The 27,540-nt window shown below is 40.4% G+C and overlaps 2 protein-coding genes across 2 annotated transcripts in view; both read left to right on the forward strand.

Annotated features, from left to right (window-relative positions):
• The first annotated feature begins 338 nt into the window (after positions 1-338).
• Positions 339-5,956, forward strand: fpgt (fucose-1-phosphate guanylyltransferase). Its single transcript, XM_017717787.2, has 4 exons — positions 339-638; positions 2,527-2,694; positions 2,780-2,872; positions 3,574-5,956. The coding sequence occupies exons 1-4, from the start codon at positions 563-565 to the stop codon at positions 4,938-4,940; spliced, it is 1,704 nt and encodes a 567-aa protein (XP_017573276.2). The 5' UTR covers positions 339-562; the 3' UTR covers positions 4,941-5,956.
• A 5,985-nt stretch (positions 5,957-11,941) lies between these two features.
• tnni3k (TNNI3 interacting kinase) overlaps positions 11,942-27,540 on the forward strand; it is a 45,953-nt gene continuing 30,354 nt past the window's right edge. The window contains exons 1-7 of the mRNA XM_017717796.2: positions 11,942-12,174; positions 14,853-14,961; positions 15,845-15,930; positions 17,839-17,936; positions 20,965-21,075; positions 22,432-22,530; positions 24,002-24,140. Coding sequence (XP_017573285.2) covers positions 12,135-12,174; positions 14,853-14,961; positions 15,845-15,930; positions 17,839-17,936; positions 20,965-21,075; positions 22,432-22,530; positions 24,002-24,140 — 682 coding nt within the window. The 5' untranslated portion in view covers positions 11,942-12,134. The remainder of the gene's footprint in view (positions 12,175-14,852; positions 14,962-15,844; positions 15,931-17,838; positions 17,937-20,964; positions 21,076-22,431; positions 22,531-24,001; positions 24,141-27,540) is intronic.

Raw genomic sequence — 27,540 nt, forward strand, 5'->3', positions numbered from 1 at the left:
TGATCTTTGCTAGCTAGCTACTCGTGTAAGTATGTCGCTGCAGGGACGGTTCTCTCACCTGTGGAGGATCTCAGGAGCTTTTGAGCCCTGAGTGTCTAGACGTGTTCAGACGCGTTTCTGTTGTTCCTCACCTCAACGCCAGGGTTACTGTTGCCGTGGCAACACAAGTCTGAAACGGATTACGCGTTTTTTTGTGTTCCTGCATTTTATTTCACACCATAACTAATTTAAAGATCGTGTCATGATGGAGTCAAGAAGTAAAAAAAAAAACATATAAAAAATAAAATAAAATAAAATAAAACCAGCGTGTCACGTGACTCGGAATGCGGACGCGGCGACGTAAACACAGCACGAAGCAGCTCTGAATGAAGTTCTTATCTTCATCACAGACTCATTAAAGAGTTATATTTTGCCCAAACCCGACTTCCAGAAGGATTAACAGCAGGGAGGTTGTCGCTAATTGTCTGTATCGTGTGTTTCTCGCTTCTCGTTGCTCTTCTTGTCTCGCTTAGTTAGCTAAGCTAAGCTAAGCTGAGCTAAGGTTGCTCTGGACTGGCTCTCAATGACGGAACTCAGCAGAAGCGCTCGCCTGCTGAAGGCCACCCAGGAGAAACTGGACAGGTTCGACAGAATACGGGGTAAAGACCTCCACGGTGGCTGTATGACCATTAAAGGGGCATAATTAAATGGCAGAGGTGTAAACGGAGTCATTCAGTGTGGCTCGGTGTGAAACCCTCCCTTCTAGAGAAACTTAAGACGCTCAGACTCAGTCCAGAAAGTTAGATATATACGAAGATCCTATACAGCCTGTAGAAAAAAAAAACAAAAATAATGCGTGGCCACGACCTAGCAAAGCCTTACTACGACGATCATCTCATTCTCGAGTGTTCCTGAGTCGTGGCCACACATTAGGATCTCGTTCCCACGCGTTATTTTTATTTCTCCAGGATGTCACCTGCGGGGCTCCGTAGATGTACGCTGTCTGATCCCTCAGAAGTTGTTTCATGATGATTGTGTGGTAGTTTTGGGCTTTATCTGTTTATCTGAATCCAGTCACTGTGGGATCCATGCATGAAATATATCATAACTGCTACTGTAGTGACGTCACACGGTAGTATTGCTGCCACTCCTAGTTGTGTCTGTGCTCATTGTGCTTTAGTTTACCTCACACCATTCAGTGCCTGCTGTCATGTAAATACAACACATCTGTCTTATATGCGGTGTATATATGCAAATATATACTTTTATTGATTTAGCGTACGTCTATTTTTATTCCCATTTTTTTCCTGCATAGTATGTGTAAGTTTATGTGCAGTTGTATGTCTTGCTTCTCAAACACTGCACCTCCACTTCAGGATCAATAAAGTTATATGTATCTATGCATTTATCTCTACTACAATCAGCCACTTATAGAACCTCAGAAGACACGTTCACTGGTGGTCTTGGAAAGTATTTAAATGGCTGTATTTTAGTTGTAGTCATGGCTCTGTTGGCATCTCAAGGGCTGAACTCTTCAGGAAATTTGAAAAATTCCCCTTCAAAATATAATTTCCTGCTTTGGGCTGCTTCTCAAATGGCTTTGCGCTCCCTACATAGTGCATGACATTATGACTTTGGGCTTGTAAGGATCACTGCTACTAGTGCTGGGCTCTCATAGCTAATAAAGGAATATTGTGACTGCGATTTAAATTGAAATATTTTTTTATACATTAAGATTCACGTCTGTTTTTGGTTGGTGTAGTGTAGTGGTTAACACCTCTGCCTTCTACACTGTAGACTGGGGTTCAATCCCCACCTGGGTAAGCACCCTACACTATACCAATAAGAGTCCTTGGGCAAGACTCCTAACACCACCTTGGCCTCCCTGTGTAAAATGATCAAACTGTAAGTCGCTCTGGATAAGAGCGTCAGCCAAATGCCATAAATGTTTTTTTTTTTGGCTGAGAAGACCAGAATGTCCACTTTTTCTGGTTTGAGGCTTGACCCCTCGGCATAATGTGTAGAAACCGCAATGTCATGTCCAGTGTAATGCACTGTCCCGGGACTAGAGAGCTGTTTGGGATTCAGCCATAGTTTGTTTTTTTCTGCGCAGGTTTTGTTCTGCTGCTCTTATACATGTCATTCATCTCGAGAAGCCCTTCATTAGCTAATTGTTGTGGTTCTTCTGCAGGAAAAAGCTAAATTAAAGCTTTCTTATAGGCAGGAGGGTTTACACTACCCTCGTGTACTCATGCCTTCAATAGCCTAGAGTTACACTCAGTAAAATACAAGAATGGCTTGTCATTAGTTGACAAGTTGAACCAAATCAGGTGTGTTGGAGCAGGAAAAACACCAAAATGTGTAAGGCAGGGGTGCATAAAGACCAGCACTGAGAAACACTGATAGAGCATAGCTGTATGTATTCTTGCTTTAAGGACAAGCCAAAAAAATGGTATTAAAATTTTGATATTAAATTTCGCTGTCACTACACTTGTACCCATAGTTTGTGTTTGTTGGGGCTGATCTTGAGGTTAATTGTTGTTCCAGGCAAAGAGGTCAAACCTGAAGAGTTTTGGGACCTTGTGGTTATCACAGCAGTGGACGAGGACCAGAGATCTGCATACGAAGTCCAGATCCGAGAGAAGTGCGACAGGAAAGAGCTTCCGATTGGCATTAGTTACCACGTGTTTGCAGATCCTCCAGGATACAAGATTGGCAAGTACAACAGATGTTGGCTTGCAAAGAATATATAACTGATTGCCAAAGTGGTGATATGAGCCTTCATCTGGTCTTCATGCAGGTAATGGAGGGTCAACTTTACATTCACTGCAGCTCCTGAGTGATGAGTATGGGGAGAAGCTGTCCAGATTCAGAATCATTCTGATACATGCAGGTGGGTCCTTTTCAATGTTAATGTCCACCTGAAATCAGAATGGACCTTTTTCACCTTCCGCTCCCACCACTAGCACCTATCATAGAGAGATAACCCTCAGCTAGCCCACAGACCCTCTATAATACTATTCCCATGTTTGAGGCACGAGCACAAACGAGTTTATGTCGAAACAAATGCACTGACCTCATTTTTAAATCCATGACCATCACTTAAACATGTTCACCTGCTGCTTCTTTACTGTGTCAGCGCAAACGGCCGAGAAAACAGCAGCAGCTGCTTGTTTATTTGTGTCTCACAGTAATTGGAGTTTGCATGAGTTCGTGTGAGTTTAGTTTGGCTCAGGAAAAACTTAGAAGTGGAGTAATGTGTAATCCCTAATGGTTTATTGTGTGATCTCCAATATTTTAGTCAGTTGAAGGCTAGTTCAAGGCTTAAATGGAAGGAAGATAATAGTTCCTCTAATAATTAATACGTTCCTCTTTAACAAATAGAAAATTAGTGCCATAACCTTTGCACAGTGAACAGTAACTGCGCTTTAAAGAGGGCAGAATTGTCTCCTCTGTGGAGGATGTGTTAACTTTTTTTCATGTAGGAACAAAAACATATAACTGTAGATATGTTTATATTGCTTTTGGAGTATTGCTATAACAAACAGACCTTTACTGATACAATTCTGGCGCATTTTATCTCCATGCATGCAGGAGGCTTCAGTCAGCGCTTACCCAACTCCAGCGCTCTTGGCAAGATCTTCACTGCACTCCCTTTTGGAGAACCTCTGTATCAGATGCTGGAGCTCAAACTGGCCATGTATGTGGACTTCCCCTCTCACATGAAGCCTGGCGTGCTGGTCACCTGCGCCGATGACATCGAATTGTACAGCGCAAGTGATCGTATTGTGTTTGATAAGCCGGGCTTCACGGCACTGGCCCACCCTTCTCCTCTGTCCATCGGAACCACACATGGCGTGTTTGTTCTGGAACCAGCAGAAGATTCCCACATCCAAGACGTGGAGTATAGAACCTGCTTCCAGTTCTTGCACAAACCGAGCATTGAAAGAATGCGTAAAAGCGGTGTGGTGTGCAAGAAGGCGGGCGAGGAATTTGTCTACACTGACAGCACCTACTATGTTGATTATGGCAGTGCACTGACACTCCTGAGCTTGTTTAGAGATATCAGACCTTTGAGATGTGAAATAGACGCTTATGGAGACTTTCTTCAGGGCCTGGGTCCAGGGGCCACAGTGGAATATACCAACGACACTGCAAACGTCACCAAGACAGAGAGCAGCCTGGTGGGGATCAGAAGGAAAATCTTCCACTGCCTGAAGGGAACACCACTCAATGTCATTCTCCTCAACGAATCAAAGTTCTACCACCTGGGCACCACAGAGGAATACCTGTTCCACTTCACGGTTGACCCGTGTCTCAGAGCAGAGCTTGGCATCCTTCCAGCCGCCTTTAGTGTATGTCAGCTGGAGGCTTCTGAAGAACATACTGCTTGTGTAATGCATAGCGTTCTGCACCCATGCGCTTCGGTGTCTGCAGGAACTGTGGTGGAGTACTCCAGACTAGAAGCCAAAGTAACCGTTGGCACCAGAGCTATTGTGAGCGGATGCTGGATTGGTGCAGAACTTTCAGTGCCTAGTGAAACCTTAATGCACTCTCTAAGCACCACCCTGGACGGCAAGACCGTCTTTGTGACCGTAGCCTTCGGCATCCGAGACGACCTGAAGGAAAAAGTGTCAGGTCCTGCGGATGTAAACAAGCTGGAGCTTTTTGGAGCCACCTTGAAGGAGTGCGTGAGCCGCTGGGCGCTGTGTTCCGAGGACGTGAGGTTCTCTGGGGATGTGTGCAACCTGTGGAACTGCTGCCTCTTCCCCGTATGTAAGGACATGAAGAGCTCCTTTGCTGCAACGCTGGAGATGGTGTGGGCAGCGCGTGGAAAACGGAAAGTGACCTTGCCCAGAAGCACTAGACTCTCACTGCAGGAGATCCTGCAGAACAAAGACTTGGAGCAGATGCTGGGCTTCAGAAAAGAGCTTTATGAAGAAATTCTCGCAAATAAATGAACTGTTGCACCAGCAGCAACATAAATCAGAGATACTGTAATCGGAATCAGGCAAATATTGACTTTGGACCACGATTTAATTTCTACTATTATCTACAATGAGATATACTGTACACTATAGAGTGTTAGTGCTCTCTCACACACACACACACACATATACATATATATACATATGGTCACACTTTATTTGGATGGTCACTTATAGATGATGTACAGATATTTAAATTATTAACAGACTTTCTGGTGATACTTATTTGAGTATCAACAACATTATGGTTATTGTTAGGTTAAGGAGTAGGTTTAGGTTTGGGGTTGAAGTTAAGGTTAAGTTTAGGTTTAGGGTTTGATTCTTTATGGAATCCTTCACACTCAGCGTTCATTGATATTTAGTTGAATGTGAGTTGAAGACAGACTGAGTAACTACAAAGCATCTACAGTGGACCATCCAAATTAAGTGTTCATGCCAGAAATCCAAAGCCAAATACTGTTTATTATAAAACAAGTGTGGCTTGGATATTCAGCAGATAGTTGCTTATAAAAGCCTTAAAAAGCACTGGACATATGTTTATGTTTATATTTCATGACGTGTTTCTTGTGCTCCGGGAGAGCTAAATATTCACGTGATGCATTACAGCATTTGTTACCCTGTATATTTCTCTGTAATGCTGAACCAGGTGGATATAGTCCCGATTTCCCTATTTTATAAATGTTTATATATCTACACCGGCAGATACATACATTAAAATACTGGACATCAGCCCACAATTCCCACATCGGTACATCCCTGACTGTGGGGTTAAACTGACATTGGAGGGCCACTGCACTGCACAGTTTAGTGTTTTCCTTCAGCTTGAGAATCGTGCCAAAGAATGAAGCTTTGTAAAGTATGGACTGATCATGTGAATGTTTATTTTATACAGGGTGAAATCCAGACGAATCAGGGGGTGAGATTTATGCGGTAAATAGAACCATGATCATAGTTACTAAACAATCATCTTGATGTACAGAGATTAGTGAAATAATCAAATCATCAAATCAAATCAAATTTATTTATATAGCGCTTTTTACAACTGATGTTGTCACAAAGCAGCTTTACAAAAATGGGAATCACAGCACAGAGAATCAGACAAAACACTGAACATAATATACAGAATATACAGAACCCCCGTGAGCGCTGAGGCAAGGAAAAACTCCCTCAGAGCTGGAGGAGGAAGAAACCTCGGGAGGACCAAGACTCACATCTAAAGGGGGGACCATCCTACCACTGGTCAGACAACTTATAAGTTAAACATTGAAAAGTCAATTTTACATCCACGCAGTTCTAATATATTCAGGTGTGTATAATCAACAGTGGAAACAATTAGAGTTCATATAGATTTGGATGTGATCTGTAGTGGAGAAGCTGCGTTCCAGAAACTTCCATCAGTCTGGTCAATCAGGGGGACAGGGGGACTTGAGGGTGGGACATCCATCAGTATTGGGCCGGACCGGTGGACAGTCAGTAACTCGGAGGAAGGAAAGATTTAGGAATTAGTTTAGACTGTATTTATGAAGAACAGAAAATGTAAAAAATTATCAGAGTGTGACTAATGACTCCGGCAGGTCTGAATATGACAGCCTAACTAAAGGGAGAGAGCCAGAAGGTAACATAGACACGGAGGCTCCCTGAGACACTGGCATTCACCCACTCCACCGTCCACAAACCTGAGTGACTGCATGTAGTGAGTGACAGCAGCACCAGCATCTCAGTTTACCCACAATTCACTATGTCCATGAACCCCTGGATCTGCAGCCTTATCTAAAGGGAATTAACATTAACTACCAAAAGCTAAACTAAACAAGTAAGTTTTTAGTCTAGACTTAAAGATTGAGACTGTGTCTGAGTCCCGAACATTATCGGGGAGATTATTCCAGAGTTGGGGCGCTTTATAAGAGAAAGCTCTTCCTCCTGCAGAGCTTCTCTGAATTTTGGGAACTACTAGGAAGCCAGCACCCTGTGATCTAAGTAATCGTGGTGGTTCATAATAGGAGATAAGGTCTCTCAGATACTCAGGAGCGAGCCCATGTAGGGCTTTATACGTTAACAGGAGAATTTTATAGTCTATGCGGAATTTGACTGGAAGCCAGTGAAGAGCTGATAGGACTGGACTAATATGGTCAAATTTTCTAGTTTTAGTAAGGACCCTGGCTGCAGCATTTTGAACTAGCTGAAGTTTATTTAAGTTACTGCTAGAACATCCTGACAGTAGCGCATTACAGTAGTCTAGCCTTGACGTAATGAAGGCATGTACTAATTTTTCTGCGTCATGTAAGGATAAAGCATTTCTTAGCTTGGCGATGTTACGGAGATGTAGAAAAGCTGTTTTAGTAACATTAGATATGTGTTTATCAAATGCTAGATCTGAATCTATGATAACGCCAAGATTTTTAGCTGTTGAACCAGGTGTGACTGAGAAGTCGGCCAGATTCAACATTAGGTGTGATAATTTATTTCTAGCAGCTTTAGGGCCTAATAGAAGAACTTCTGTTTTATCACTATTTAATAGAAGAAAGTTGTGTGACATCCATGATTTCACATCTTTTACGCAATCCTCCATTTTCTTTATTCTCTGTTTGTCATCAGGTTTGGCTGATATGAAGAGCTGCGTGTCGTCTGCATAACAATGAAAATTAACATTATGTTTTCTAATAACTTTGCCCAGGGGGAGCATGTATAACGTAAATAATAACGGTCCTAAGATAGAGCCTTGTGGAACTCCATATCTAACCTTTGTATAATTGGAGGGTATATTATTTACCCTCACAAACTGAAAACGATCGGTCAAGTATGATTTGAACCACGATAAGGCAGTTCCAGTTATACCGACCATTTTCTCTAATCTTTCTAGGAGGATATTATGATCTATTGTATCAAAAGCTGCGCTCAGGTCAAGAAGTACCAGTAAAGAAACGCAGCCTTGGTCAGCGGCAAGAAGCAGATCATTTGTTATCTTAACTAGAGCTGTCTCAGTGCTATGATGAGGCCTAAATCCAGATTGGAATTTTTCATAGATCTGGTTTCTTTGCAGATAAGAGCCAAGTTGTTGGGCCACGGCCTTTTCTAAAATCTTAGAAATAAATGGTAAATTTGAAATAGGTCTATAGTTAGATAGTACACTAGGATCAAGATTTGGTTTCTTGATCAAAGGTTTAATTACTGCTAGTTTAAAGGCTTTGGGAACATACCCCAGGTTTAATGATGAGTTTACTATTGTTAATAGTGGTTTAATTATGTCTGGTAATACCTGTTTTAATAGTTTTGTGGGAACTGCATCAAGTGTACAGGTTGTGCAGTTTGATGAGGAGATAATTTTCTCCAGTTCTAAATGATGTAGTGGGTTAAAAACTTCCAACCTGACTTCGGTAGCTGGATTTTGTTCTATATCAGCCACACCAGATGACAGACAAGATGTGCTATTTATCTGTTGAACTTTGTCCCGAATATTTTCGATTTTATTATCAAAATAGTCCATAAAAGCATTGCTAGTGTGGATTGCTGGAATCTGAGGATCAGTACCTGCCTGATTTTTAGTCAGTTTAGAAATAACACTAAAGAGAACTCTAGGGTTGTTTTTATTAATCTCGATCTGAGAGGCCAGATACTCTGAGCGGGCTTTATTAATTTCTCTTCTATATTCAACAATACTGTCTTTCCAAGCAGAGTGGAATACTTCCAGTTTGGTTGATCGCCATTTTCGCTCAAAATTTCGTACTAATTGCTTTAAAGTACGAGTTTGGTCGTTATACCACAGCGCAAGTTTTTTCTGTCTCTCTTTTTTGTGTTTAAGTGGTGCTACACCATCTAAAGTAGACCGGAAGGTATTTTCTAAACAATCAGTTAGTTTGTCTAGTTCTGCTGGGTTACCTGGAGAGTACACTATGGTTGATAAATCAGGAAGGTTATCAGTAAATTGTTGAGCGGTAAAGGGCGTTATTGAACGTTTCATAGAGTAGCTGGGGGATGTACGTATATTATGACTAAGATGAAGTTTAAAAGAAATAAGATAATGATCTGAGATTACTGAGGTTTGAGAAAGAATATCTAGGTTATCTATGCTAACACCCAGGGTCAAAACCAGATCCAGAGTATGATTACAGTAATGCGTAGGTCCTGTTACATTTTGAGCAATACCAACTGAGTCTAGAATTGATGCAAAAGCCTTTTTTAATGAGTCATCAACTTTTTCAAAATGAATGTTGAAGTCTCCTACTATAATTACTTTATCACTACAAACTGCTAAATCTGCAGCGAAATCACTAAATTCTTTTAAAAATTCTACATAGGGTCCTGGTGGTCTGTAAATATTAATTAAAGAAAATGCATTCTGTTTTGTAATTGGATTAATTATATTGATGTAAAGAAGCTCAAAAGAAGTGAAATTATCATAGTGTTTCTGATTGACAGCTAGGGAATTTCTAAAAATTATGCAGACCCCGCCTCCTCTACCGGACGATCTGGGGTTGTGTATATAATTATAGCCTGCAGGGGTGGCTTCGTTTAATGCTAAATATTCATCGGGTCTAATCCAGGTTTCAGTGAGGCACAACACATCAAATTTCTGATCAGTTATGATTTCATTCACTATTACTGCTTTTGAATTTAGAGATCTTATGTTAAGTAAACCAATCTTTAGTTTTGAAGTGCTAGTGCTACAGTCTGGATATGATTGTTTAATATACGTTAGGTTATTTAGATTTACTGTTTGAGTTTTTTGACATTTATGTTTGACTCGGGGGACAGACACAGTCTGAATACATTGGTATCTAGGTAACGTCTCTTTGCAGCTCACAGACGGTCGGTTAAGCCTCTCTGTCTGCGGCCTGGTCCCGGCTCCGGTTTGTCAGCAGCTTCTAAGGCTACTGCTACTCTGCCGACTAACTAAGAGACTATGTGCTATGCTGCACGAAAGTAAGGCAGCACCATCCCGCGTGGGGTGGACACCATCCCTACCTAAAAGACCAGGCTTGCCCTCAAACATTAGCCAGTTGTCTATAAAGCCCACATGATTGTCCGTACACCACTTGGACATCCAGCGGTTCAGCGAAGAAAGCCTGCTGTAAGCTTCATCGCCACGCCTCATTGGGATGGGGCCAGAACAGATTACCTCTTCGGACAGCGTCTGGGCCTGTTTAACCACCTCTTTAATATTAGCCTTAGTTACTTCAGACTGCCGCAGACGAATATCATTGGCCCCTACATGAATAACTACCCTCGAATATCTCCTATTTGCTAACAGCCTAAGGTTGCCACTAATGTCCGGTGCTCTGGCTCCCGGTAAGCAGATAACTCTAGCCGCTGGTGCCCCTAAAGGAGTAGCTAATTTCACGTGCCGGACGATAGAATCTCCTATCACCAGAGTACCTTTAACAGGCTCCTCAGCGGGTGCTTCACTGAGCGGGGCAAACCTGTTTGACACGTGAACTGGGGGAGCATGGTGTACAGGTGGGCTGGCTGTGGCCTTTGCAGTAGCATTAGCCTTAGCCTTTCGACTATGCCGCCGAGACGTTACCCATTCGCCCTGCTGTGGGGGCTCTAAGGCCGGAGTCGAGGGGGTACTAGCTCTCCCTGGTGTACCCGGGGCTGCTAACAGTGACCCTTGCTGTCTATCCCTTATTAAACCCCGGATACGCAGCTCTAACTTGTCCACCTTCTCTACCAGGCAGTTAACTAGCTTGCACTTTGAACAAACACCACTATCATTATGACTATCGGTGGAGAAGGGGTCTAAACTAAACATGCCACACTCTGAACAAGAGAAAAACCCAGCAGTAGCCATGACAAAAAATAATGCTCTGATGTTTGATTAAAATGGATCCTTTGAATTCTGTTTGCTTAGATTTATAATTCAGGACTTTGTAATTAAAAGAACCTAAAGAACCTCTTTAAGTGTTAAGGTAATTTATTTGTTTACCACATTTAACCACCTTTTTTTCAGACTTCAACGCTGCGCAAAAGTCACGGACCAGCCTTTATTTATTTTTTTCTAGTTTTCAGTCAAAACAGCCATAGAGTACGATTTATTTAATCCCCGGGAGATCTTTCTAGCATAAAGGAAGGGGAACGACAAAGGAAAATAGGTGGGAAAACAAGTTTACAAAACTGGCGTTACGGAGAAAATGGGCCTCCTAACAGCCACCTGGAAGAGCTGGTCGACCTCAAAACTGCCCCATCAGATAAACAGCAGTGAAAGCTTCCATCTCTGAGAGAGAGCAGAACATCAAGCTGCTTCAGATCTGAAAACATCCACAGGTGTTTCTGTCCATCCTTCCACTGTGAGAAGACCACTCAGCGCTGTGGGTCTGAAAGGATGTGTAGCTGATCAAGAAGAACCTCGCTGAGAAAAGGAGACGGACACACCAAACGAAGAAGCTGGACGATGGACTGACCACCCCAGAGTCCAGACCTCAGCACCACTGAATGGGTTTGATCACTTCAGAAAATCAACCAGCTTCTCAGACTGAACTTCAGAGGCGTGTCTGCAGATTCTCTGAGGAACTGAAAGCGAGTCTCCTGAAAAGAATGGAAGCTGGAATGAAGGCACAGTAAATACTAAATAAAAATCCCTTTGCTTTTCCTTGTGTCACGTCTAAGGTCATCCTGCTGTTTCGTGCAGCTAAATAAGAGCATGCTGGCTTGTACTTGTACTGCGCTGCAGAAGTAGAGGTGAAGAGGACGTGTTCACTTATTCGGTATGAAAATTTGACTAGGGGTGCCCAAACTTTTGCATACTTCTTCTGCGTGTGTCTGTTTTGTACATAATGACCCTCTTTTAATAAATAACACACTTAAAATTGAGTTCTGTTGATGTTTAGCATTATGTCCCTGTCTGTATGTTCATGTTCAGATATCAGAGAGTTTATCTGTCCTGCAGAATAACATCATAGCTGTTTTATGCTGTTACACCTGCTGTTAGAAGAGGGTTAGAGCAGAGAGAGGGAGATGCAGCCTCATCACAGCTCACAGCACTCGCTCGCTCACTCGCGCAGGTTCAGCTGTCTCTGCTGTCTGACATTCCTCTCAGTGTATTTTTAGCAGGAGGGCAGAGATCCCGGCTTTATCTGCTCCAGCTCTATTGTGTTTGAGACTGGAATAGCGTTTCAGCTGCATGACACGTTGCTCTGATCTCGCAGTGAAGGGTTTGAGCGGAGCGGTTCGATGGGGAATTACAAATCAAGACCTACACAGACATGCACAGGTAAAGTGTTCGGATGCCTGTCTGTACGCAGCAGCCTTCTTATTCAGCATTATTATATTTTCTGAATGTTAATTCTAATAACTCAGTGTTTACTGAGGATTACTCAATATCTACTGTGAAGTATTCAGTAACTAGTATGAATTATGCAGTAACTCCTATGAATTATTCAGTAACTAGTATGAATTATTCAGTAACTAGTATGAATTATGCAGTAACTCCTATGAATTATTCAGTAACTAGTATGAATTATTCAGTAACTAGTATGAATTATGCAGTAACTCCTATGAATTATTCAGTGTCTATTGTGAATTATTTGGTAAGTACTATGAATTATTCAGTGTCTACTATTTATTATTTAGTGTCTACTATGAATTATTCAGTGTTTCTTATGAATTATTCAGTAGCTACCATGAATTATTCAGTGTTTACTTTGAATTATTCAGTATCTACTATGAATTATTCAGTGTTTCCTATGAATTATTCAGTAGCTACCATGAATTATTCAGTGTTTACTTTGAATTATTCAGTAACTACTATGAATTATTCAGTGTTTCCTAAGAATTATTCAGTATCTACTATGAATTATTCAATGTCTACTGTGAATTATTCAGTATCTACTATGATTATTCAATGTCTACTGTGAATTATTCAGTATCTACTATGAATTATTCAGTGTTTACTTTGAATTATTCAGTAACTACTATGAATTATTCAGTGTTTCCTAAGAATTATTCAGTATCTACTATGAATTATTCAATGTCTACTGTGAATTATTCAGTATCTACTATGATTATTCAGTGTTTCCTATGAATTATTCAGTATCTACTATGAATTATTCAATGTCTACTGTGAATTATTCAGTATCTACTATGAATTATTCAGTGTTTCCTATGAATTATTCAGTAGCTACCATGAATTATTCAGTGTTTACTTTGAATTATTCAGTAACTACTATGAATTATTCAGTGTTTCCTATGAAGTATTCAGTATCTACTATGAATTATTCAATGTCTACTGTGAATTATTCAGTATCTACTATGATTATTCAGTATCTACTATGAATTATTCAATGTCTACTGTGAATTATTCAGTATCTACTATGAATTATTCAATGTCTACTGTGAATTATTCAGTATCTACTATGATTATTCAGTATCTACTATGAATTATTCAATGTCTACTGTGAATTATTCAGTATCTACTATGATTTTTCAGTGTTTCCTATGAATTATTCAGTGTCTACTATGAATTATTCAGTAACTACTATGAATTATTCAGTGTTTCCTATGAATTATTCAGTGTCTACTATGAATTATTCTGTGTTTACTTTGAATTATTCAGTAACTACTATGAATTATTCAGCGTTTCCTATGAATTATTCAGTGTCTACTATGAATTATTCTGTGTTTACTTTGAATTATTCAGTAACTACTATGAATTATTCAGCGTTTCCTATGAATTATTCAGTGTCTACCATGAATTATTCAGTGTCTACTATGAATTATTCAGTATCTACTATGAATTATTCAGTAACTACTATGAATTATTCAGTGTTTCCTATGAATTATTCAGTGTCTACCATGAATTATTCAGTGTTTACTTTGAATTATTCAGTAACTAATATGAACTGTTCAGTGTTTCCTATGAATTATTCAGTGTTTACTTTGAATGACTCAATATCCACTATGAGTTATTCAGTGTTTCCTATGAATTATTCAGTATCTACTATGAATTATTCAGTGTTTACTTTGAATTATTCAGTATCTACTATGAATTATTCAGTGTTTACTTTGAATTATTCAGTAACTACTATGAATTATTCAGTATCTACTGTGAATTATTCAGTATCTACTGTGAGTTATTCAATGACTGCTGTGAATTTTCAGTGTCTACTATAAATTATTCAGAATCTACCATTGATTATTCAGTAACAACTAATAATTATTCACAGATATTACACATATTATTTCTAGACATGTTGCTCATATAAAACTAAATTTTCACTATTATAAATTATTCAGTCACTACTATTAATTATTCAGTATCTACTATAAAGTATTCACCACTTGACATAATATCATATAAATATTTTCTATACATGTTGCTCCTAAATAGTGATTAGAGATGATCAGTGATCTGACACAGGACAATATCAGCAAATGTTCAGCGTCTGCTATTAGTTATTCAGTAACTTCTGGACATAATATTATATAACTATTTTCTAAACATGCAAAGCTATTAGAGAAGACACTGATCTGATGCACAGTATCAGGACAGTATCAGACACAATGTTGGATTTTATTGCAGAGAAAAATAAGTAGCCTAGCCTGATTAATACATTATACACCGTGAATTGTATGCAGTGATGATAGTCAAAACTACACCTGGTATATTTGGAAACCCTCTTAGGTGAAAGAATACAAAGATGACATTCATTTATTTACAGAATCATTTTACACAAATTTGTACTTTCAGTTTTATTTGTTTTTTTTCTTCTTTTAAAGCTTCAACTCTTTTAACGGTAGAAAAAACTGTCAAATCATTATTTAAAACCTCTTCATAGCTCTTCATACCAAAGAGCTGCAAATTGAAGGCAAACTGGACAATATGTTACTCAGAACACGCCCCTCAAAGCTGTGAAACAGCTGAATGTTCTGTATGTGCTGGTTTTTCTGCAGATGAGTGGAAGAAGAAAGTGAGCGAGTCGTACTCTGTGATCATCGAGCGGCTGGAGGATGATCTGAGGGTCAAAGAGGAGGAGCTGGCCGACCTGAAGCATGTGTTCAGGTGAGGCTGAGGAGGAGTAGCAGAGTTGCTCAGTCCCCAAGCTAATTTAATCTAAAGGGCCCACATCTTACATTCTTCCTGCGCTTTATTTAACACTTCGAGGTCCATTTGTGAGGTTTAATGTACCTAAAACATAAATAAGTTTTACCAACTCTTTTTTTTTTTAGATTGTATTTGTTTCTTTGCCTTTAAGACATGATATATATGAATGAGGTCAAACCAGAAGCTGGCGAATGCGAAACTGACTTCAGCTTAGCATCTTTTTAGTGTTTGTCAGTTTCTCGTTGCAGATTAAACGTATCAGGAAACCAGCTGGAGTGATTTATAAATGCAAATAAGTCTGTTTATATCTAAATCATTGAAGTTCAGTTTAAATCTCTCTTTTTCGCCTTTTCAAAAAACTACTAGCTGGGCGAGACTGTTGTCTGTGTTGCTATGGTGACCAGCCGTCTGCGCTGGTCTTCGGGGTTAAAGGGTGAATCAGCAGTTCTACATTAACTCCAGCGTTTAAGACCATTTACTGTTAAACTGTGTTGAAGGATCAGCAGAGCTTTATTTTACTGTAGAGGAGGATTATTTTATTCTTACCTACTGATCTGATTCAGCTGTGGAGCCACAACAGGGCAGCAAAACAGCCGCAGGCATCTCCAGAGCCATGTGCTGCTGACCGCTGGTCTAAACAAACATTCTTACCCCTTCAGAATACGAAGGATATTACATTCCATTGTTTACATAAAAACAGTATGAACAAAGCAAATAAACCTAGAAAACATGTTTCATTGAGTCTGTTGCGTTAAAGTTACAGAACTTCTGAAAAGAGGATTTTCAGGCCATAACAGTCTCCCTCTTTCTGTTCCCCTGCGGTGGTTTGTGAATTACGCAGCTCGGATGAAGCTTTCAACAAAGTGAACCTGAACTATCGCACAGAAAACGGCCTCTCACTGCTGCACCTGTGCTGCATATGTGCAGGTAGGAGAGCAACTCTGTTTCACTGGGTTTGCCTACATTATGCACATTAAGGAAGCAATAAAAGATCAAGATGAATACTTAAATCAGCCAGACAAGAAAGTAGCTTCATAAAAATAAAAAAAAAATGCAAATGCAAACCAAAATTGAAAATGAAATGAAATGCCTGCATTTGCAATTTCATTTTTCACATGAGCGCGAGCCGTTTGTGACAGAAATAAGAATAAATTGAAAACGCCGGTTTGTCATTTCATTTGAATCGTTATTCTGGTTTTTCACGGCCAAATCTAAAATGAAAACGCTAACAGACAAAAGAAAACACAGCCTTCACTTGAAATGTTGTTTTTCTGGAGACTTGAAGTCTTTTATCTTGAGGTTACATCATCGTTTACATCATCACGCTCGCCTCAAACTGTGCGGGGTTGCTCAGTAATCTTGCTCTTGGGGTTTATGACGCTGTATGAAACACTGATATCTGTACAAATCATTTCAAATAACTTAACTACTCCACGCAGTTTGAGAAAAGTCTGACAGGATTTAGTCATGCCGTTAGCACCACGCTAATTAGTGTGTGGCAGTAACTGGAACCAGTAGAGCTCGGCCTTCAGTTCAGGCCATAAATGTCAAAACTTGGTCAAGAAATGAGAGAAAACCACTCCGATAATATGAGCTTCTGTTAGCGCCCCTGTAGGACAGATAGTGGTACATTAACTGCGAACTGGGCTAACATTCCAAGGTTTAGACGTGTAGCGGCTACCGAGTTCCCTGGCTTGAATGAGGAGGTAGATTTTAGCTTTATAGAATTGCTTGTTCAGATAATTTGCTGTTTCTTCCTTTTCCTTTTTCATTAGTGTTTCTTGTTTGGTTCTCTTGTGTTGACAGACTGCCTTTGTGGGTGTCTCTGTCAGTCAGCTGTGTCTGAGCGATTGTCACCCATTGGCCAAAAGCAGAAATACTCCTTTCTTTGTTTGAGAGACTGGACCCCGAAGAAGGCAAAGGCCACTACACATAGTTAGCTTTCTGTCTTCTGCCTCAGGCTTTATAACATGTATACGTGGATTTCCCCGGAAAACAAAAGCCGGTTTTAACCTTTAATCATAACATGTCAGAGTGCCTTGCTTTGAAGTGAACCTTGAATATTGGGAAACTCAACCTTGTTACCAAAGAGCACCTTACTGTCCCATCACAATATACGTGGAAATAACTTGAGCACACCAATAAACCTCCGTTTTGCATTCCATGTTTTTTTTATCCTTGTGACTAGAACTGCCGGAAGGCCTTCTCACAAAATTCATCCCATTCTTTGCTAATCATAATCTGATTGCTTGATTTCATTATCATTTCTAAATCATATTGGTGGTTACTGCTAATACGTAAGGCCTTCAGTCCAGCTCCTGAAGTCCTGGCCAATGGGAGAGCTTGATTGGCCATATCTACCTAGTAACCAAGAAGGAAAAAACTTTGATTGGATCATTTTTCATCTGGCATTTCAAGACTTTGATCCCTCTGTTTCCAGTCTGAACTTAACAATGAGATAAGAGTACTGCAATACTTTCCAAGTGCTTTTAAATACAACAAGCATGAAAGTTCGATAAACAAAAACGTACTGATGTCACATTAATTCTTCTCCAAAGGTCTACAAGGTCCTGAAGGTTTCCTACTGGGGTATTTAAGCTTTCATTAGTTGGTAGCTACATGAGCCTCGTAGCTCCAGGGCAAGACTAAAAAAAGCTTCAGACACCAAACGTGTCTCGGTTGGTCAGTTACTTCTGACGTGACAGAGGACACTGTATGAAACATTTTTCTATGCAATGTCAGTGTCAGTTAAAAAGGCTTCAACTCATCTAAATTCAGCTAGATGTTGCTTCTCTGCTCTCACTTTTATGAAAATAGCTTTGATTTGTTAAACAGGAAACAAATCCCACATCAGGACGCTGATGCTGAAAGGGCTGCGTCCATCCAGACTGACCAGGAATGGCTTCACTGCTCTGCATCTTGCTGCCTATAAGGTACAGAAATACAGCACCTTTATACCTTGAGAGCTTGTGTGTAGCACTCACTGTGGTTTATCCCTATATAATATAATAATTCACTCGTAATATAATATGTAATATTGCAGTAAAGTACAAATGTGTGATTGTCGTAAAACTGATAGTGGGATTATATGTTATACAGTTTCTGACCACAAAAATGACCACCCAAATGGTGCACCTACACTGTTTAGCTGATAAAGTGGCCAGTGAGTGGAAGTACAAAGTAGGTGTTTCTAATAAAGTGGCCAGTAAGTGGCAGTACAAAGTGGTGTTTCTAATAAAGTGGCCAGTGAGTAGAAGTACAAAGTGGTGTTTCTAATAAAGTGGCCAGTGAGTAGAAGTACAAAGTAGGTGTTTCTAATAAAGTGGCCAGTGAGTAGAAGTACAAAGTAGGTGTTTCTAATAAAGTGGCCAGTAAGTGGCAGTACAAAGTGGTGTTTCTAATAAAGTGGCCAGTGAGTAGAAGTACAAAGTGGTGTTTCTAATAAAGTGGCCAGTGAGTAGAAGTACAAAGTAGGTGTTTCTAATAAAGTGGCCAGTGAGTAGAAGTACAAAGTAGGTGTTTCTAATAAAGTGGCCAGTAAGTGGCAGTACAAAGTGGTGTTTCTAATAAAGTGGCCAGTAAGTGGCAGTACAAAGTGGTGTTTCTAATAAAGTGGCCAGTGAGTAGAAGTACAAAGTGGTGTTTCTAATAAAGTGGCCAGTGAGTGGAAGTACAAAGTGGTGTTTCTAATAAAGTGGCCAGTAAGTGGCAGTACAAAGTGGTGTTTCTAATAAAGTGGCCAGTGAGTGGAAGTACAAGTGGTGTTTCTAATAAAGTGGCCAGTGAGTAGAAGTACAAAGTGGTGTTTCTAATAAAGTGGCCAGTGAGTAGAAGTACAAAGTGGTGTTTCTAATAAAGTGGCCAGTGAGTAGAAGTACAAAGTGGTGTTTCTAATAAAGTGGCCAGTGAGTAGAAGTACAAAGTGGTGTTTCTAATGAAGTGGCCAGTGAGTAGAAGTACAAAGTAGGTGTTTCTAATAAAGTGGCCAGTGAGTAGAAGTACAAAGTGGTGTTTCTAATAAAGTGGCCAGTGAGTAGAAGTACAAAGTGGTGTTTCTAATAAAGTGGCCAGTAAGTAGAAGTACAAAGTGGTGTTTCTAATAAAGTGGCCAGTGAGTAGAAGTACAAAGTGGTGTTTCTAATAAAGTGGCCAGTGAGTAGAAGTACAAAGTGGTGTTTCTAATAAAGTGGCCAGTAAGTGGCAGTACAAAGTGGTGTTTCTAATAAAGTGGCCAGTGAGTGGAAGTACAAGTGGTGTTTCTAATAAAGTGGCCAGTGAGTAGAAGTACAAAGTGGTGTTTCTAATAAAGTGGCCAGTGAGTGGAAGTACAAAGTGGTGTTTCTAATAAAGTGGCCAGTAAGTGGCAGTACAAAGTGGTGTTTCTAATAAAGTGGCCAGTGAGTGGAAGTACAAGTAGTGTTTCTAATAAAGTGGCCAGTGAGTAGAAGTACAAGTGGTGTTTCTAATAAAGTGGCCAGTAAGTGGCAGTACAAAGTGGTGTTTCTAATAAAGTGGCCAGTAAGTGGCAGTACAAAGTGGTGTTTCTAATAAAGTGGCCAGTAAGTGGCAGTACAAAGTGGTGTTTCTAATAAAGTGGCCAGTGAGTAGAAGTACAAAGTGGTGTTTCTAATGAAGTGGCCAGTGAGTAGAAGTACAAAGTGGTGTTTCTAATAAAGTGGCCAGTGAGTAGAAGTACAAGTGGTGTTTCTAATAAAGTGGCCAGTGAGTAGAAGTACAAGTGGTGTTTCTAATAAAGTGGCCAGTGAGTAGAAGTACAAGTGGTGTTTCTAATAAAGTGGCCAGTAAGTAGAAGTACAAAGTGGTGTTTCTAATAAAGTGGCCAGTGAGTGGAAGTACAAAGTGGTGTTTCTAATAAAGTGGCCAGTGAGTAGAAGTACAAGTGGTGTTTCTAATAAAGTGGCCAGTGAGTAGAAGTACAAAGTGGTGTTTCTAATAAAGTGGCCAGTGAGTAGAAGTACAAAGTGGTGTTTCTAATAAAGTGGCCAGTGAGTAGAAGTACAAAGTGGTGTTTCTAATAAAGTGGCCAGTGAGTAGAAGTACAAAGTGGTGTTTCTAATAAAGTGGCCAGTGAGTAGAAGTACAAAGTGGTGTTTCTAATAAAGTGGCCAGTGAGTAGAAGTACAAAGTGGTGTTTCTAATGAAGTGGCCAGTGAGTAGAAGTACAAAGTAGGTGTTTCTAATAAAGTGGCCAGTGAGTAGAAGTACAAAGTGGTGTTTCTAATAAAGTGGCCAGTGAGTAGAAGTACAAAGTGGTGTTTCTAATAAAGTGGCCAGTGAGTAGAAGTACAAAGTGGTGTTTCTAATGAAGTGGCCAGTGAGTAGAAGTACAAAGTAGGTGTTTCTAATAAAGTGGCCAGTGAGTGGAAGTACAAAGTGGTGTTTCTAATAAAGTGGCCAGTGAGTAGAAGTACAAGTGGTGTTTCTAATAAAGTGGCCAGTGAGTAGAAGTACAAAGTGGTGTTTCTAATAAAGTGGCCAGTGAGTAGAAGTACAAAGTGGTGTTTCTAATAAAGTGGCCAGTGAGTAGAAGTACAAAGTGGTGTTTCTAATAAAGTGGCCAGTGAGTAGAAGTACAAAGTGGTGTTTCTAATAAAGTGGCCAGTGAGTAGAAGTACAAAGTGGTGTTTCTAATAAAGTGGCCAGTGAGTAGAAGTACAAAGTGGTGTTTCTAATGAAGTGGCCAGTGAGTAGAAGTACAAAGTGGTGTTTCTAATAAAGTGGCCAGTGAGTAGAAGTACAAAGTAGGTGTTTCTAATAAAGTGGCCAGTGAGTAGAAGTACAAAGTGGTGTTTCTAATGAAGTGGCCAGTGAGTAGAAGTACAAGTGGTGTTTCTAATAAAGTGGCCAGTGAGAGTGTACATTTCATATTTTCCTGTGCTAATTCCTGACACCTCTCATAAAATCCTCTTCTCTCTTTTTACATTCCCTTCTTTCTCTCAGGACAATGCTGAGTTGGTTACAGCGCTGTTACATGGTGGAGCTGATATCCAGCAGGTTGGCTATGGGGCACTTACAGCCCTGCACATAGCCACTATAGCAGGTCATCATGAGGTGGGGATGCCATTTTATATTACACTTACAGCAGGGGTGTCCAGCTTCGGGTGGGTCAGCACCATTCAGTGATTTTGCTGAAACACTGTTACTAAAGCTGATCACTTGATGCCTCCTTTGGGGGCAGTCGTGGGCTGGAGGTTAGGGGAGCTGGCCCTGTGACCGGAAGGTTGCCGGTTCGATCCCCAGGGCCGACAGTTCATGACTGAGGTGTCCTTGAGCAAGACACCTAACCCCCAACTGCTCCCCGGGCGCCGTGAATAGGGCTGCCCACCGCTCCGGGCAAGTGTGCTCACTGCCCCCTAGTGTGTGTGTATTCACTAGTGTGTATGTGGTGTTTCACTTCACGGATGGGTTAAATGCGGAGGTGGAATATCCCTGGTTGTGGGATCAAAAAAGTATCACTTAACTTAACTTAAAACAGAGCTGGACACTCTCTTTCACATGTGTCTCTGATGTAGACTGAATGAAGATTTTCCGAAGGGTTTCTGGCGGTCAGTCCTTAGTGATTTCCTAATTGTCCATTGGTCAGTTTCATGCAGAATGTAGACACACGAATCCACCAGTTCCACACGGTGAGAGGCAGATGACATGCCCCTCTTCTCAGGCTCATAACTCCGGATGTGAGTCACGAGTGATCTCATGATGAGATAGAATGGAAAGGGCGATTCAGCAAATGTTTCAACTGGATTTCTGCGCTGCAGTATCACAAATAGTGGGAAGCATGCAGAGGCATTGAAATTGATGCGAGGGCGAGAGGGTTAATCCTTTGAGCTCTTTGAGTGTTTATAGTTCTGTATAGGACCATTGTCTTTGTTAAAGAGCCCTCTTGTCTTTGTTAAGAGTGTAGTCATTAGATGGTAACTGTAAATACTGAAGTGGAAGTACAAGGTAGGTGTTTCTAATGAAGTGGCCAGTTAGGGGGAGTACATGGTTGGTGTTTCTTATAAAGTGGCCAGTGAGAGTGTGTATTTGGATTATTGGGACATGTCATGTCAGCCTTTTAATGGTGGAAATGCAAGTTGAGTTTCAAAAAGATGGTTTATTTGTCAATTAGTCTGTTTAATTAGACAATAGAAATCTACAGTATTTTCCAGTGCACCATCCAACTTTCGTAAGAGTGTAGGTATTAGATGGTAAATACTGTAAATACTGGACTTCCTTAAGGAAAGATCTGGAAATGGCTAAACTAGCACTTGTTGATTTCATTTGTTTAAATGTATTTATTGCAACATGTTTTTTGAATCAATCAGTGCTTCCTGCCCAGATAAATAGCTCTACAGATCAGACTTCTCCACAGTACTGCATATGTGTCATTTGTGTGATTTAAGACAGAATTCGGTCTTTTTCTTGAAGGCTGTCGACATTCTCCTGCAACACGGTGCCTATGTGAACGTCCAGGATGCTGTGTTCTTCACCCCTCTCCACATAGCAGCCTACTTCGGCCATGAGCAGGTCACTGGAGACTCCCCTTCACTCCTTACTTTTTTTATATGTATTCATCAAAGAAATGAAATGAATAGTATTGCATTTACATTAAATGTTTTAAAAGAATTAAAGCATTTAACGATTATAGTGTATTCTAAGGGACCAGGCTGGTGGGGCCAATGCTTGGGGACCAAAGTCCACTTCAGGTGGAAAAATGAATATGTAATGACTAAATAAAAGAAATAAAATCCCCTCAGCTCATACCCTGTCACTGTTTTATAACTAATTGAAAGCTTCTCAAAGCCAACGGGATGCAAGAATTATTGTGCATTAACTGAGAACTGACCATTTTGTTTGTTAACATTATGGGTTTTCCAGCACTGTTCAAAGCACATGTGAACACACATGATCTGTTTATTAAACCTTTTTTTTTTTTTTTTAGGCGTAATTTTAAAATGATGTCAATCAGAGTGGTTTTAAGTGAAATGCTCCATTCCAGAGAAATTGACTAACTCGGCAGTGGTGATGGGAACCAGTGGTCACCACATTTGCAACACAAATATAGCCACTTTATTTACTCTCCAAAACCACCAGTGAACCTACACGTGTCTGAGTGTTGATGATGGTCAAATAGTGATACATCTGAAGTAATAAGTTTTGTTTGGGGACTATTTAGATTAGTAAACATAGGTTTTAGACCAAAACAATGGCCCAGTCCCATTTCTTATTTTTACCTCTACCCCTTGTTTTCTAGTGTCACCTTGCCCTGAGTTACGAGCAGTAGTGGTTGAAATCTTCCTCTATAAAATGGGAGCATCAAATAAAAGAGCATCACTTCATTAACAGCTACTAGTGCTGCTCTGTAGGCAACCCTGCCCGTCTGCAGTGACAGCAGAGGAGGGTGAAGTTTAGCTCCTCACTCCTGGACTTTAGGGAATTCCTATGCCTTCAAAGGTGTGGGGGGTGGGGGGGGGGGCAGGGGGCAATTATGTATTATAACCCTAACCCTCTGTAGGGGTAGTGTGTCCAGATTCTTGTTGAGATAGAGGGGTGGAGTGAAGGGCTAGGGCAATTTTCTCTGTTAAAATTGACGAGAATCATCATATTACCTTAGTTTAATGCTGCTTCAATGTATTAAGGTCCTTTTCTTCATAACAATAAATAATACATATATGTAGGGGTAGGGGCGAGGGGTGAAAGGGGTTTGAGCCAATGTCTTGGAAACAGGCATTTAAGGCACTGTTCAGTTATTTGTGATTATTTGTTCATGTCATAACTTTCTGTGAGGGAAGCTTTAGAAGCATTAAGCTCTTGAGTGTCTCTTGAGTTACATCAAACCACTCTGATTGACGTCTGTTGAATTCCAATTTAATGTTGCTTCCCTTTGGCCTGTAGCTTAGTCATAAACTCTTTAGCTTCTGGACAAAAAGCTGCTACTGAAACTGCTAAAGAGAACAATTAATCATTTGCGCCTGTGATGTATATATTTTCCTACCAGGTGTGTAAGCTGCTGCTGAAGTTTGGTGCAGATGTGAACATGAGCGGTGAAGTTGGTGACCGGCCGCTCCACCTGGCGGCCGCTAAGGGCTTCCAGGGCATCATTCGGCTGCTGATGGAAGAGGGAAGCAAAACAGATGGTAAAAATCTTAGCAGAGTCTCTGAACCTTGTGTTATTTGATTATTTTACTGGACAGCCACTCAAATAATATCTAGTCAACAGCTTCCTGGTGGTCAGATTCTGACCAATGATGCATGCGGTAGGGGGGGGCTGATAAACTGCAGCCGTGTCCAGTGGGGGGATGTACAGCCCTGTGCAAAGACCACCATGTATTTAATTTCCAGTCAAAAAAGACATTAAACACAAGTTATTCACTTTTCGGAGTCAGAGAATTCAGAGAAAATATATATCTAACAAAATTACACAGAAGCCTCAACAGCTAAATATAATACTTTCAGTTAAATATAAAAACTTTCAGTTTTTCAAAGAAATCTGCAGACACACCTCCAAAGTTGAAAGCTTTAAGTGCTGTTTATCTGATGGGGGCAGTTTTGGTGTGACCTTCCAGGTGGTTGTTAGGAGTCGCATTTTCTCTGTAGCTTTGTTTCAGTTTTTGAACTCCAATTTATGAAACTGTTTTTTCACATGTTTTTCTTTGACTCTCTCCTTTCTTATACACGTGAGTTATTTTATATCTAATCTCCTCAGAAGCATCTCCTAAAAAAATGAATAACTTCTACTTAATGGCTGATTTGACTGGAAATTAAATACAACCCCAGTTCCCAAAAAGTTTTGATGCTGTGTAAAATGTAAATAAATGTAAATAAAAACAGAATGCAATGATTTGCCAATCTCATAGACCCATATTTTATTCACAATAGAACATAGAACACGTATCAGATGTTAAAAGTGAGGCAATTTACCATTTCATGAAAAACATGAACTCATTAAGAACTTGATGGCAGCAACACATCTCAAAAAGGTCGGGAAGGGGGCAACAAAGGGCTGGAAAAGTAAGTGGTGATTAAAAAAGCATTTTAGAGAGTCGGAGTCTCTCAGAAGCAAAGATGGGCAGAGGTTCACCAATCTGCAAAAAACATTTCTAAAAATTTCAGAAAAAAATGTTCCTCAACATAGAAGATTTTGGATATCCCACCATCTACAGTGCACAATATCATCAAACGATTCAGAGATTCTCAAGAAATCCCTGTACTCAAGAGACAAGGTCGACGGTCAGTAAAGGATGCTCGTGATCTTTGGCCCCTCAATGCGGCACTGCATTGAAAACGGCATAATTCTGTAATGTATGGACTGCATGGACTCAGAAACACTTCCAGAAATCATTGTCTGTGAACACAGTATGCAATCCACAAATGCAAGTTAAAGCTGTATCATGCCAAGAAGAGGCCATATATAAACAGGATCCAGAAACGCCGCCGTCTTCTCTGGGCCAAAGCTCATTTTAAATGGACAAAATGGAAAACCGCTTTTTGGAGTCCATAGACACTGTGGCCCGCGGACTCAAGAAGAGAGGGACCATCCAGCTTGTTATTAGGACACAGTTCAAAAGCCTGCATCTCTGATGGTCTGGGGCTGCATTAGTGCCTATGGGCAGCTTACACATCTGGAAAGGCTCTATCAGCGCTGAACAGTATACAGAGGCTTTAGAACAACATACGCTGCCTTCCAGACAGCGTCTCTTTCAGGGGAGGCCTTGCGTATTTCAGCAAGACAATGATAAACCACATACTGCGTCCATCACAACAGCATGGCTTCACAGAAGAAGAGTCCAGGTGCTGAACTGACCCGCCTGCAGTCCAGATCTTTCACCAATAGAGAACATTTGGTGCATCATGAAATGAGAAACCCGGCAAAGAAGCCCCAGAACTGGGCAGCCAGAATCCTACATCTGACAAGAATAGGACAACATTCCTCTCCCAAAACTCCAGCAGTTGGTCTCCTCACTTCCCAGACATTTACAGACTGGACTGTTAAAGAAGAGGGGATGCTGTACAGCGGTGGACACGACCCTGTGCCAACCTTTTAGAGACGTGTTGCTGCCATCAAGTTCTAAACGAGTTAATGTTTTTCATGAAATGGTAAAATGTCTCAATTTCAACGTCTCATGTGTGCTCTATGTTCTATAGTGAATAAAATGCGGTATGAGATTTGTAAATCATGGCATCCTGGTTTTATTTACATTTATTTACATTTTACACAGCGTCCCAACTGTTTTGGGAATTATGGTTGTACATGAAGGGTGTTCTCTGTCTTTTGGACCACGCTGTTTAGAAAGGAGTTTCTAATAAAATAGATAGTGAACTTGTGTTTGGTTTATTGGGACATGCTGCCGTTTTAATGACCTACTGTGCATCGTTAGGCTGCAAGTAAAAGAAGGCAGCAAAACAGAAGATTAAAAAAACCTCTCAGAATCTGCCTCTGACCCTGATCAAATATCCGGCCTGCTTCCTCCAGCACTCTCTGAGAATGTTATCTGAGCCGCCTGGGGCTCAAATATCAACTGTTAAACAGAAACTGTTCTAAGGCTCAATAATGGTGTAGCTACAAGACTGATTTGAGCAGTTATTGGCTACAACACAGCAGGGATAGAGTCTACAGGAAGCTATTAGTGGGAATGTCTCCTCTTTGAACAGTAAGTGCTCAAGACATCTTGGACCGTGTCCCGTGAGAGAGGTTTGTCAGAGTGGCTTTGCAGCAAAGCGTTGTTTGATCTTATCACACTTTACGGCTCTTTTGAGCATGTATACATTCATTTAAAAGGATGCAAGCAAGATCTGCCAGCGTGAAAAGCGTTTTTAACCCTTTCACAGCAGCCATAGAATGCAGTTTCCACCTGTTTTGCAGTTTCCACCTGTTTTGCACCATGCATTTCTTTTCAGTATGAATATATACTCTACCCTCATATACACACACTCCCTTTTGACGCTCTACTTGCACCATCTCGAACATTGCTGCTAACAGTGTGTTTACACTGTGTTACTCAAGTACTGTGTGTATCCTACCTCAGTAACTTCTGTGCTCACGTATGTTAACTGACTGCGTGAACTCATAGATCGCAGCATGTTAAATGTCTTTGCACCCTATTCTGACTACCTCTTGCTCAGAAACGAGTGCTGTGTCAGCGCTGCACTGTCCTGTCTGTTTAGAGTGTCTGTCTGTTTTAATTATCGTATTCATTGCATTCTTTCTAGTTCAATTTTTTGTTTGCACGTTCGCACTTTGTACTGTCTATTTTGTTCCACGTTGTTCCTTGGAGGAACGTAATTTTATTCCTTGTGCATAGATGGAATGACAATAAAAGCCTCTTGACCTGCAGCATATCACTGTTCTCGTAAGAAAACCTTGTGTCTCCAAAATGGTAACTTTACAGGAGAAGGAAAAAACCTGTTTTACTTTTAATGTAAGTCAGTGGAACCGGAGTTTTTTTCAAGTAATTCTGGGTCGTTTCTTTTGGTCCAGTCTTTATGAAATTTACATACAATGTAAAGGCCAACAGGTATTTTTGAATTATGTTAAAA

This window comes from Pygocentrus nattereri, chromosome 28 (assembly GCF_015220715.1).
Source record: "Pygocentrus nattereri isolate fPygNat1 chromosome 28, fPygNat1.pri, whole genome shotgun sequence".
NCBI classification, from domain to species: domain Eukaryota; kingdom Metazoa; phylum Chordata; class Actinopteri; order Characiformes; family Serrasalmidae; genus Pygocentrus; species Pygocentrus nattereri.